The 13501-nt window shown below is 45.4% G+C and overlaps 1 protein-coding gene across 2 annotated transcripts in view; it reads left to right on the top strand.

The window, feature by feature from the left end:
- The window catches only part of GLRX3 (glutaredoxin 3), a 31815-nt gene extending 19774 nt beyond the window's left edge, over window positions 1–12041 (top strand). Inside the window, exons 5-11 of one of the 2 annotated variants that reach the window (XR_009252761.1) lie at window positions 1060–1232; window positions 1475–1536; window positions 3856–3913; window positions 5643–5695; window positions 8346–8385; window positions 8460–8572; window positions 11790–12041. Coding sequence is in view for 1 of the 2 variants with exons in the window: in XM_058698154.1 (XP_058554137.1) it covers window positions 1060–1232; window positions 1475–1536; window positions 3856–3913; window positions 5643–5695; window positions 8346–8385; window positions 8480–8572; window positions 11790–11840 (530 nt within the window). In the remaining variant the exon portion in view is untranslated. The remainder of the gene's footprint in view (window positions 1–1059; window positions 1233–1474; window positions 1537–3855; window positions 3914–5642; window positions 5696–8345; window positions 8386–8459; window positions 8573–11789) is intronic. The other variant, XM_058698154.1, reaches the window with a different exon arrangement.
- The last annotated feature ends 1460 nt before the right edge of the window (window positions 12042–13501 follow it).

Raw genomic sequence — 13501 nt, forward strand, 5'->3', positions numbered from 1 at the left:
AAGAGTAAAGTGGTACAAAGTATTGAAAAACAATTGGGAAGAATTAGCTTATGGAAAGAAAAATATCCTCTTTTCAGACAAGACGAATAGATTTATAAAAGACTGGTATTCACACTCTTATTCTTCAGTACTAATGTCATAATAAGAAAATGATGTCAAAAAAGTACAGGACAGAAATGTGTCACAAAAGTATAATAAAATCACGGAACATAAGATTGCCACTATGGTGCAGTAAAAAAAAAAAAAAAAAAAAAAAAAAATCACATTACATACTTTGGGGAATGTAAATAGTTTTAAAAAGGAGACTGTCAGGTAACAGCACCAGATGAGAAAGACACTGTCAGCCTGTTGACAGTTCCTATGTAACAACACCAAAGACAGCTTTGAAACTCAGTGTATCCAGTGTCCACTAACAGAACCCATTCCTCCTCCATCTAGATACTTTATTCTGTTAAAGATCATATAGGCTGAGAGCTCCTGAAATGGACACTCAGGAAGTACTTCCAGAGCAACAGAAACCAAACGGTTGGGATTCAGTATGCTCACGGAGTGGTTAAAAATGAATGTTGTGATTTTTTTCCCCCATCCAGTGTTCATTCTCATAGACTCACAGACCGCAGGGCTGGGAGGGACCGTGGAGGTATCCGAATCCGTCCCCTGATTGATGGGGATGTGCGGGAAGGTGGGGTAGCCATCCAGGGCTCAACTGTTTGTCTCCTTGGTGGGTGGGGCAGGTTCTGGGGCTTTCTGGCCAGCCTTATTTCCCCTACAACAAAATCATGCCTAATACTGAAGAGGAACATTGATAAAGAGAGACTTTTTAAAAAATTCACAAATGTGTTAAACTCTAAGCCCCACTTGAACACGTGGTTTACTTCAAGGTCAGATAAGGGGCTGTTGGAATTTGTTTTCTCTTTCCATGCTCTATAGCCATGGTAATTAAATCACGGGTGAGATTGAGGCAGACATCTTTGTTCAGTAGCTAATGTGTGTTGTGAATTAATTTGAAATCATGTGTAAGAGAGAAGCTAAGTTCTTTATTTTCTTTTTCTTATGCAGGTTTCAGCAAGCAGATGGTGGAAATCCTTCACAAACACAATATTCAGTTTAGCAGTTTTGACATCTTCTCAGATGAAGAAGTTCGTCAGGGCCTCAAAACCTACTCCAACTGGCCTACCTATCCCCAGCTCTATGTGTCTGGGGAGCTCGTAGGAGGACTTGATATAATCAAGGTTAGAACTGAGAAGTCTGTACCTTGTAAAGAATGTTCATGTATAAAAGCACACTTTTATAAGTGCTGTAATAGATGTAAAGTATGAATTTCTTAAGAATCTCTACATTTACAAACATGAATCTGGAGTATATGCAAAGTATTTCTGATGACATGGTCGATTGATACTCTGTGTCAGGGTGCGACTAAGGAGAGTTGGCTTGTAGTGAACGTTTCTTAAACTTACACATGTGTTTGTTTCAGGAGCTGGAAGCATCTGACGAACTAGATACAATTTGCCCCAAAGCTCCCAAGTTAGAAGAAAGGTAAGTGTTTAAAAGTGTCAAATAGTCTACCATTTATTACTTTAAAAATATTTCCTAATTCTTGGTTTTTGCATTGCTCTTTCCATATAGAAACGAGGGATTTGTTTTCATGTGCCGAGGTCATAAGAGTGTTGTTTGCAGTCAGACTAGTCATGCGAACTTGGGAAGGTCTCATTTGCACTGGAGAAATTTTTGTGCCAATTTAATGAGCACGTGGAGGATATTCTTCGTTTTTTTTAAATTTTTTTTTTTTCAACGTTTTTTATTTATTTTTGGGACAGAGAGAGACAGAGCATGAACGGGGGAGGGGCAGAGAGAGAGGGAGACACAGAATTGGAAACAGGCTCCAGGCTCCGAGCCATCGGCCCAGAGCCTGACGCGGGGCTCGAACTCACGGACCGTGAGATCGTGACCTGGCTGAAGTCGGACGCTTAACCGACTGCGCCACCCAGGCGCCCCTATTCTTCGTTTTTATAGAACGAAATGTCATTGTCTCAGTGGAATGACTAAGTTTTACTTACTTCTCTGCATCTCGGAGCCAGGCTCCAGCGGTCCCGGTGTTCAGCCTTCAGTAACAGCCCCTCCTCTCAACATCATCCGGACGCGGGCTGTGAAGAGTGTCCAGTGTGAGGAGCGAGGGCTGCGCGTGTGGTACCCGCGTAAACACTTTGGGGGCCTCATGCTGCCTTTCTAACCATGATAACTTAAAATTCAAGGAGATTTGGAGCTATAAAAATCGGTCTTTGTTTTATGAAGGATCTCAATCAGCTTTTAAAGATCTTATCTTATGGAAATTTTGGACTTTGGCCTGTAGGGAGACTTACAGGGATTTTTATTGTAATAAATTTGAATTAATGTAGAGGTTTAAAGAAGAATTTATTTTGAAATACATCCGTGTATCAGCCGTTCGTAGTTGGGGCTTGAGTCTATAAGGCGAAACCTCCCCTTGTAGTTTTCTTGCCATTCAGCATTTTGAGATAAAAGTGTTTAATAGTAAGCACCTCATTTATCTGTCCTTGATTAATAAATAGTGTCCCATATGTGTCAAACTGACCTTTAAGTGCCACACTTTCTCAAATGATTTAGACCCTTTGCTGCCTTTTTGGTAGGACAGTGAGTCTCCTAGTGCCTGTGTTGACTCTGGGTCCCCAGTTGTGTTCTTTGCTGAATAACCTGGGTGGCTCACGAAGGCAAAGTGGCCTCAGAAACCTGCTGTGCTTTGTGTGCGCTAGAATCTGCCATCAGTCTGTCTTGCTGCTGTTTCTGTCCTCGTCTTCATCAGGCCTTCCGTCTCGTTTCCTAATGTGCTGTGTCTATTTCCTGTGGCCTCAGACTAGATAGCTGGAGTTACATAGAGATTTCTGTAGAGATACACTTGCATTTTGAGTAATCACTTGAAGTGCTCCCGGCAAGCACGGGGCCAGAGCCTGAGTTCCTGGCTCTGGCGACGTCTCTGTGAGTCGGACGGAAGCACTTGTTTTGGTTTCCTGGGCCCAGATAGTCGGGTCGCTGCAGGTGACTGATGGCGATCAGCACCATATTCTTTATTTCTGAGTTTTTCTGGGAATCGCCCATCGTACTGTACCGGAAGTGTACGTGACGAAGCTCTGAGCAGGATTTGGGCGTTCCGTTTGTGATCACTTTGTTCTCTGAGGAGGTGTTGAGCTGTGAGTGACCCAGAGCACCCGTGGGAGGAGGATCCGGTGACGTGACCACCACAGGTTGTCCTGACGCCGACTGTCCTGGGACTTGTGACTGACCCTTAGGCGGCACGCAGACGGCTGCCGCTCCTGACAGCAAGTGGGGGGTGGCCTTTGGAAGATCGTACAAAGTATGAAACGCAAAGTTAAGACAGGGGCGTTTGATGTGAGCAGCTGGTGTTCTGGCACTTAGCACCTCCCGTTCCCGCTGTGACCTTGTGAACATCGGGGAGCGTGGGGCCGTGTGCCCCCTCGTGGCGGAGAAGGGAGCCCACAAGATGTAGTTCTGGAAATTGTGGGTGGGCTCAGTGTACAGGCCCCTTCCTGAACAATTCCTTACTGAATTGGCTATTATTATTTTTTTAGTGCTGTGAGTTGATGGGCTTGAATTGCAACTCGAAGGAACATTCGTTGCCTTAAAAGCCATATTGTGTTTTATGGTGGCTCAGGGAGAGAATGAAATAAAGGAAAATGTCAATGCATTTGCTTGTTTAATACCACTCAAAGCTGTGAACTATCATCCTGCTATCCCTCAAATATGCATGTTACTCCTGAAGCGGAGCAAAAGTGGTGTTTAATAATTGAGCTGAGCCATTTTATATCAATTTTCTCTCTTCAGGCTCAAAGTACTGACAAATAAAGCTTCTGTGATGCTCTTTATGAAAGGAAACAAACAGGTAAAGAACTCAAAAATGGTTTTATTTGTAATTTCTTTTGATGCTAACATCTGCAACTAGGGGACGCTTAAATCTTTCCTCCTGGCTGTGGCTAATGAAGCTACAGTGGCATCAGGAAGTTATCCAGGCCTTAATTGGTGCTTATGGAGATCAAACAAAGTAATCCACATCTTGCCTGACTTCATCATCAACATCTCAGCGGGGTGCATTTCTCTTTGCTGCCAAACTTGGTCAACACTGTTCACCCTCTCCTGGTTCTGTTAGTTGCTGTCTCGTCCCCACTTGAGTCCCTGGGCTCGTGTAGTGAGCAGTTTGGTCCACACGCGTCCCGGGCACAGGGAGCCTTGTCGCTCTCGGGGGCACCGGTTTGATGACTGAGTGAAAGTTTGGCAGTTCTTACTTGTAATGGGGTGGTTCCTGGAGCTTGTTGGATGAAGGAGCATACTGGTTGTGCATCGTTTTGAGGACCAAGTTAGATAAGAGCACTCCCACCGGCAGCTTGAGCAAAGCTGATTATCATTTGTATTTGGACTAGAACGGAGATCTCCAGAAACCGGGCTGTGTTCCCTTCCTTTATTCTCAGCCAGTGACAGAGGTAGGCAGGTGGGACAGAGTCTGGCTCGTGGCCCAGGGGAGGAGGTGAAAGCCCTGGGAGGTGAGGCTGGTGGAACGGAGGGACGGCAGTCTGTCTCTTCTGTCGTCCTGGGCTGCTTGCTTCACCTCCCAGGGCCTCACGGCCCCTTGTGTGAGTGGTCAGTGTGCTTCCCGGAGAACGAGGTTGTGATAGCGAGTGTGAAAGTTAACATAACTAATACAGTAAAACCAGCTAGTTAACGTAAGTCGTCAACGTAACTGTTACAGTGTAAGCAGTAACCGGGAAAATGGTGATACATGTCTCAGCATGCTGAGATCACAGATCAGGACCTAGATTCTTTGACTGGTTCACTAATTTTATTAAAACAAAATAGAGGAAGTTAATAATTCCCAGTAGTGGTAAAGTCATCTTTTTATATCTTCTTGGTGATTGTTTAAAGCAGGTTTTTATTCTCAAAAGAGTTTGTTTCTGGAAGTCAGCAAGTATTCATACATCTTGGGAGCAGAGTTACTTGCGCTGTTGAGGAATGCATGGGGTGCCGAGTCTTCCCTCCAGGGTCGCTAGGATTTGGGACCTGGCGGCCTGACAGAACCGTCTTGCCCTTCCATAACCTCAGAGAAGCCTGACACTCTGTGACTCTATAACGTAAAGATACGTTTTAAAAACTGGGGAGTAAAAGTCCAGTTGGGAACAGGCAGGTGATGATCCCGCTCAGTGCACAAAGGTTAGGTGAGGCGAGGTCATCTGAGAGCGAGTGGAGAAGGAACTCGAGTCTTGGTAGAGCGGCAAGGTTCCCCTCTGAGGACCGTGTCACCACAGACTGTCAGGTACCAGGACACGTGTCATCCCCAGTGGGTAGAGCCTGAAGGAAGTCTGTGGGCTGGGAGTCCAGGGTCATGTCCGGATGGGTCAGGACTTGAAAGGGGGGTGGGGTGGGGATTGGTGGCCTCCTGAAATCCCAGCTGACCCACTGCTCTGTGATGCCAGAGGTACTGGGAGGCTCGTCACTAGAGTGCGCTGTGCCCACTGTGTCCCAGGGACAGAGCGCCCACAGGACCAGGCCAGTGGGCTGAGTAGGAAATGTAATCCATCTTTACATGTGTGTGTGTTTTTTTTTCCCCCTTCTAAATTTAGGAAGCAAAATGTGGATTCAGCAAACAGATTCTGGAGATACTAAATAGTACTGGGTAGGTAAATCTTGTTTTCAAATGGTGTGTTAAAGAAACTCCAATTTTCCGTCCTGCCACTGATGCCTTTCGGTTGTTGTGGCTCTATCTGTATATGTTTATCTATTTGTTTTTGCTGTGGTGCTTTGTGAATGCTTTAACTTAGACCACAAGAGGATTTTTTGGACAGTATCAACTGATTGGTAACATAAAGGATCTTCTTAGGCAATTACTGGAATAACTATTTGTCTGCTTTCCCAGAGGAAAGTTAATAACTGAGTTCTTGAACACGCACAAAGATATTTTAGGGAAATGTATTAGAGGTTTTCAATTTCCTTAAAAACTATTCTAGTTTTCAACATTTTATCAAATGCATAGGGCCCATGTACAGGTCATTCTGTGCATCTCAGAAGCAGGGTGAATTGAAGGCTGTGTTCATGTTTTTGATCTGCTCAGTGGTAATGCTGCCAGGTAAGAAGATTGCAGTTGATTTTTTTCTGATTAGAAACAAACCACTTGTTTGGAGATCCTTTGCCCATATTCGGTAGAGTTTATCAAATGTGTTTGCTTATTATTATTATTATTTTACTTATTTCACAACACTTTCTTTTTAATGTTCTTACTATGCTAGCCATAGCTTGCTTTATTTAGTTTTTAAGTTAATTTTTTAGCCATAGCTTTAAAGAGATTAACCATTTCTTTGAAGTCGTGGGGAAGGTAATCTTTTGAAATATTTAGACATTCGTGGGCATGGTTGAAAGTAGTCAGTTGAGTAGCACAGGTTAAATACAACTCTGGGGACATGAAAAGCAAAGATTGATTTCTTCAAGTGATGGTGACATTTTACAGAGGAGAGTCTAAAGAGTCTTTTGTCATATGGTCTCTAGCCAGACCTTCCTCACCCTGCCCGAGGACAGAGCAGAGGCTGGCTTGCTTTTGGTCATCAGTTTTTATGGCCCCGTTCTCTGTCTTCTGTCACAGCTCCCCGGTGTGACACGCTCAGTCCACCTGTCTCTAGTGACAGCATGTCCCCTCAGGGCGTTCCTCCACAAGGCCATGAGGCCAGGGCACAGGAGCATCGGGCTGTCTCAGCTCGTATGTTCGGTGGAAAGTCGCCCCATACCTCTCTGATCCTGTTTGGATTTGCAAGTACCTGCTCCCCACAACAGAGGGGCTTCTTTGGAGACAAAGCGCTCCCAGCTGCAGACTTACTGATGCAGTCGGCTCTGCGGTGAGCGGGGCCGTGGGGACCTTTGCCGCTCTTCACCTTGAACAGACTGTCCTCTTGCTGAGAGCTGTCAGTTTGTGGAGAAAGCTCTGGCTTTTTATTCCTTCCCCTCCGTTCTTACACCCCTCTTCGCCTTCTCTGCCCAAAGACACACGCCTCGAGGGGCTGTGTACCGAGCATACACTGAGGTATGGAGGTACTCTGTGCACAGAACTTTCGGGAGATGCATCGGCTGTCGTGACTGCGCACACACCTGCGCGTGCGTGGGCCCGGTGCCTCTCAGCTCCCTTGTGGACCTGTAACTCGCGTTTATCGTACTGTTCAGACTAGGAGATCTGCCTCCTTTAGTTCAGCCTGAAGGGAAACTTACATTGGGTCTTGTTTTTTTGTTTTTTTTTTTTAATCTTCTCTTGCTTTCAGACAGTCCTGTTGTTGGTTCTTGGTGCTGATTTATCCTGTCATCTTGTTTTTTTGACTGTTTTCTGCACCATGAACGGTTTTCTTGGGAACTTGTTTACTGAGTGAGATTTCCCTGTGAAGGTGGTTTTGGTTTTATGGAACCCGAAATTTATCTTTTATGTGTGGCGTTTTCTTTGGCCGGTTTGTGGGACTGCACGTATCTCTGCAGTCTCCCTGCAGGAATTCAGTCCTACATTCATACTGATTCCTTGACCACCAAACAGTGAAGTCCTTCTGAGTAGATATGGCTGGATTTCCATGCAGCGATTTTTCATTCATTATAACAAGTAGAGTTCATTGTACAGCACGAATCCACACCACTCTCATGGGTTTGTGCGTATTGAAAACAGCATGTGTGTTCTGAAATAAGTTCGCTTTCATGTGGGAATGCACACCTCCGTAAGGTGGCGTCTGTTGGCAGCGTCATCGTCCTGGGCAGTGAGCGTCTGGCCCAGCCCTGGTGTCCGCGAGTGGTCAGACGTCAGAGCTCCTCCCCGCTCCCTGAGCAGCTTCCAGGACATCAGAAGCAGCGGCTCCGGGGGTGAGGGCTGGGAACGGAGTGTTAAGGACAGACTCATGTAAACTTGGGGTACAGGTCTAACCTGGGGTTGGCACACTGCAGCTGGCCGGCTACTTAAGTAAAGTTTTATTGGCACACGGCCACACCCACTCCTGTCTGCCCTGTGTGGTTGCCTCTGTGTGGTGCAGAGACTAGCCTACAGGGCCTGCGTGTTTATGGCCTTGCCCTTTCAGAAAAAGTGTGCTGACCCCTGTCTAATCCAGTATTGTCTAGAGAAAAGTCCAGATGAATTTGTACCTACCTGACAGATTGAGAGAAGTAAAGTCATTTCCATTTTTTATAGTGAATGTCATTAGCAACGAAACAATTTACTTTTCCTGACTGTTTTTTAAAACACCAAGTAGGCTTGATAATTTTTGTTTAATACAACTATTTCCTGTTAAAATGTTCTCTCCTTTTTGTAGTGTTGAATATGAGACATTTGATATATTGGAGGATGAAGAAGTAAGTTATGTGTTTTATGTTTCTCACCCTTTGCCTTTAGTTTTATTCATTAGGGTCTAATAGTAAGGTTTCAGAGTTTCTCTTGTTTGCATAGGTTCGGCAGGGGTTAAAAACTTTCTCGAATTGGCCCACGTATCCTCAGCTGTATGTGAAAGGGGAACTTGTTGGAGGTCTGGATATTGTTAAGGTAAGGTCGGAGTTCATTTGGCATCCTAAAGATGGGAAATGTTGGCATGTTTGAAAATTACAATTTCATATTGAACAGAAACTTTGGAGCTTCCCTGACTCCTTTCCTTCCTGGCCTCCTGTCCAGTCACTTCTGGCTCACTTTTGATTACCATTTCTTTTAAAAAGTTTTTTTATTTTTATTTTTTTATTTACTTTTACTTTTTACATGTGTGTTTTTGAGAGAGAAAGCACGAGTGGGGGAGGGGCAGAGAGAGGGGGATAGAGAATCCCAGCAGGCTCCATGCTGTCAGCACAGAGCCCCATGCAGGGCGCCAAGTCACGAACCACGAGATCATGACCCGAGCTTAAGTCAGACGCTCAACTGACTGAGCCACCCAGGCACTCGCCCCGTGTTACCATTTCTGTGTCCCTAGTACCTTGTCCTCCCACTGTCCCTGTTGGATCAGGCTGTGCTCACCCGTCCCCTGAGCCAGCCTGACCCCCTGCTGTGGGGCCTTCTTGCCTCCCCGGGTCTTCTGCACAACCTCCTTCCTCTCCCGAAGAGCTTCCGGCCAAGGCCAGAACTGTAACTTGGCCTTCCAAGATGCTCTGATTATGGCCAAGCTCGAAATGTGATTTTTACTCCCACGCTACTAAATCTGATGGAACTGTCTTCCATGTTTTTAGCCTTTCTTTCCTCATCCCCCCTCTGCTTTGGATATCTTGTGTTCCATAGTTACATGTGTTCTGTGCCCTCCAGGACCCTTGTTGTCGATGAATCGTGTATAGATTCTTGAAGCCAGAAATATTTCGCTCCTGTTCCTGAAGTTCTTCTGTCCTTTTATATTTACGTTGTATTGTATTTTTGTGTTATTTTGCCTTACATGCACTGGGGTGATGGAGTGAAGAGCGCCGGGCTACGGGCAGGAGGCCTGACACCCAGTGCTGCCTGGTCCTGTCAGCTGTGTGACAGACCCGAGGCCCCTGACCCCGGCTTCCTAACAGAACTGTGCGAGGCTGCTGTGGGCCTTCCCCACGTCCAGCTTGGCCTCAGACGCTAGGAGATTGGTTAGCTCTGTCAGATCGTAAGCATGTTTAGAAACGATACCTTTTCTTATACACCCTTGACATCTTTGACCATTAATTTACTTGTTTGGTTTGCTTTAAGGAAACCCTCCGCGAATGCTCAGTGGGCAGGACTTTTCTTGGGGTGCTTACACCTGATAGTGCCTGTGTGTGCCACACGCTGTTTCTTAGCCTGGTCCCGCAGGGACGCTGCAGTGCTAACCCCCCGGGAGCAGCGCTGCTCCTAGTTAGGTTTTAAAATAAGTTTTAACTCCTACTTTGGTCTTGTTGGGAGGACTCGAGCCCAGTGCTGAGTGACATCAGCTCTGTGGGCCTGGACGTGTGGCGAACACGGGGCAGGTGTGCCGTCTGCTGCGGAGTGCTGTTTGACATGGCGCTTCTGAAGGCAGCGAGTGAGGCATTTTTACTAGTAAAGTGTCTCATTCCTGGAGGAGAAGAACAGGCTTACATAGTAGCTCTTGAATAGCCCTGAAGCAACAAAAATAGATCTGCATTTGTTATGTTATATATGTGTTTTATTTTTTTAAGACACAGTCTTCAAACCCAAATACCCCTGAGCCTGTTCTTGTCTGAATGTTTTATAGCCTGTACCTTAGCCATTGCTAACTCTTGGGAAGATGACAATCGATCAATCTCATTTAATTCTAAAGCCGAGCTGTGCGGGCAACTTCGTTTTAGGTATAAAACAGGATGTTACAGGACTCTTGATGTTCACCTGCTAAAAAGACACATCTGGACATTTGTGATATTGGTAACATTTTCTCCCGAGAAGATAACTGGGAACAGTTAGTTCTTAGGTTGCCATTTTAGTCCGTTTCCCACAGAGCACGGTTCTTCCGTCTTTAGTTCAGTGGAAACGTCATAGTTGCCAGGTGGGTTAATTCTGGCTGGCCTTTAAGAGCACTGAGTGCTTTTTGTTGTTGAATGGTTAGATAAAGAACTTACCGGTAATTCAGTGACTCAGTCAATCTAGTGTCTTGAGAAAAATAGCAACTAATTAGTACATATTCAGTGAGGTCATGTTATCACTACTGCAGAATGTTTGTTTACAGAGGGAATATTTAGATAAGGTCGGTGCACATTAGTGGTGGTGATGATGGCGATCCCCGTGTGCCAGGCAGGCTGCCTTAGTGCTTAGGCCGTCCTCACAGCACCCTGAGTTCCTTGTCCTCAGTCGTCAGATGAGGGGACACGGATGAGAAGTTAGGTAATCTGCATGTGATGTCACAACTCATGAGTCCTTGAGTCCAGATTCCACCTGCAGGCTTCTGGGCCTCTCTGTGAGCAGCATGGCCTCCTGCCCTCCAGGTCACGTGCTCAGAAAAGTCCTGCCTGGTCCTTTAGTGCAGTAGGATGTGTGCTTGTTAATGAGTTAATGTTGGAAGATCCCAGAACATCACTGAGAGTTGTCTGAGTTTATATGACAGAATCACACCTGATGGGGTTTAACCAGAGATGAAGTCACATGGAATTTAGTGTGTGTGTGTGTGTGTGTGTGTTTGAAGTAGGCACCATGCCCAACTTGGGGCTTGAATTTACTATCCTGAGATTGAGAGTCGCATGCTCTACCGACTGAGCCAGCGAGGTGCCCTGATTTTCGTGGTTTTATTGATGGATGTTCATGCTGCTTAGTAATAACCTGCAAATTTACATCAGATTAAATGTTTGTCCTAACCTAGAAAATCTCATTCATCATTTATTGTCACATTTTAAATTTGATGGCTGTGTTCCAGATTTTAAATCTGCAAGATAGCACACAACATTTCTGGATTTGTATGTCTTTCTAGTGGTTTTTGGCCTTTACATGTACACTTTTACGCTCGTAGTACTGCGGCCTTTCCAGGCTGGGTTGAAACAGTGAAGCCTGTGTACCACCTGTGGGGCTATGGGTGTTTTGCTCTAATTGCTGTGTTTGTTAATGCTGATCAATCTGTTGGTTTTGGAATGCCTTTTAAAACTTCAGTTCTGTAATCTGATAGTGTTTATGGCATAATAGTTAGTTTCAGCGTGTTGGTGAGCTAGAGTTTTAATCCAGTGAAGTGTTTCTTCTGGTCTCTGATAACGGATGCAACCTGTGATTGTTCTTTAGACGTTTCCATTTTTCATCTGTCCGCATACATGTTGTTTTTGCTTTCTGTTTTCGTCGTTAGGAACTGAAAGACAACGGTGAGCTGCTACCAGTACTGAAAGGAGAGAACTAGAGGCTTGTACGCTCAGCGCCCGACTGTTGCGGGAACCACTTGGCCACAGCTCCGTGCTCAGAGGTGGGCGAGGGGCAGAGACTGCGCCTCACCCCGTTACGCTCTGTGTATTTCACAAGCTTGTGCTAAATACATGTATGTGTTGTTTTGTTTTTTCCACCAAACAGAATGCAATAAACATCTTCAAAATCCAATTAAAAATACTTGTGTAAAGAAGGTGTGTTTTTACGGTGATGTTAAATATGTAGTAATTAGCCTGCTTTAAATTTCTTTTTCGAAATACATGGGCACCTTGTAGCAGTTCAGAAACGGCAGGTTTCAGGAAATTCAGAACTGTGAAGCTGTCTGAAATCCACATTAATACTTAGAACAGCTCATAGACCAAACCAGTGGCTCCCCTCAATGGCCAAAGATCGCTTTACAGCTTGGAAAAATTCAACTGAAAATTTTCCTCTGACAGCATCCCTGTGTGAGGCGCTGGTGAGATCGCACAGGCCATGTAGGGCTCTGCAGACGTGGAGACTCGTTTCAGACAGCGCCGGCGGTGTGTTAGCGGGCGGCGGGCCACAGGAAAGTGATTTCTCGTGAGCGCGTTGCCCTCACGTGCTCCAGAACAAGGAGAAGAACAGGGTAGGCCGGGGGATGACAGTCGTCAGTTTGTGTTAAGCACCACAGTTTATTTTAGTCATTATGCTGAAAGCATTGATTTAGCCCTTAAATAGGCTGAGAACATCCTGAGGTCCATGAAAATTTCAACAGTTTTGATCCTGACTGTCACATATTTAAAGAATAGTTGCTCTGTTAGGCCTTTGCTGGGCGTGCCTCAAACAGGTGGCTGAATTCACCTCCTGGGTTTGTAGATTGTGTTTGGTGCCCATGGCACATGTTTTCTTCATTAGATTTTCCCAGCTTGTTGGTCTGGGTGGTTGAGGCTCCACAGAAGTGTCTGGTGATCATAAGGAAAGGGTGCAAAGGTCAGCAGTTTACATGAGAAACCAGAGGAAGTGCACGAAGATCTAGTGAAGTTATTAGCCTTTCACCGGACACGAGCACCCGGCTGTTTCCTTGCTCTCTGTGTAGAGGAGAGATCTGATGTCTGTTGTATGTCACAAAAGGCAAGTCTGCACAAAATCCTAAAGGTGGTCACGGCCCTCCTGTCGGAGGAGGACACCTGTTGTAGTGGGTTTCCTTGCCAGTGTGTGTAATTAGATGGGGCTCCTTTGGGCATTGGTGCGTGAACTTCTTTTTTCTTTTTAAAACAGAAATCCTTGCATAAGCGAAACCTTTACAACGCAGATGGAAATGGAATTCTAACTGAAACTCTATGAAGCTTCAGGGATGCCGTGAACCACGGAGGAGTGCTTAATTTTCTCATATCCGGTGTCCCGACACTGAAAGCCTTGCGTACTGCTTTTGTGATTTTTTTGCTCTGTCTGCAAAGTGCCACCTGTCAGCAAGCCACCTTTTAACTTCCCCTTATCCCAAGTGAGAATATCTATCTTTGTGGTCGCAGATTTGATAAGCTAGTTTTTTTGCTAATGCACATTTAACTAAAATGCGTAAATTTTAACGAATGCCCACCTGCCAATTTGGGAACCACTGATCTGGCCAAGGTGGCTGCTCGGGTAATGTGAGATGCTCATGCATCGTAGGATGACCTC

This window comes from Neofelis nebulosa, chromosome 13 (genome assembly GCF_028018385.1).
Source record: "Neofelis nebulosa isolate mNeoNeb1 chromosome 13, mNeoNeb1.pri, whole genome shotgun sequence".
Classification (NCBI taxonomy): domain Eukaryota; kingdom Metazoa; phylum Chordata; class Mammalia; order Carnivora; family Felidae; genus Neofelis; species Neofelis nebulosa.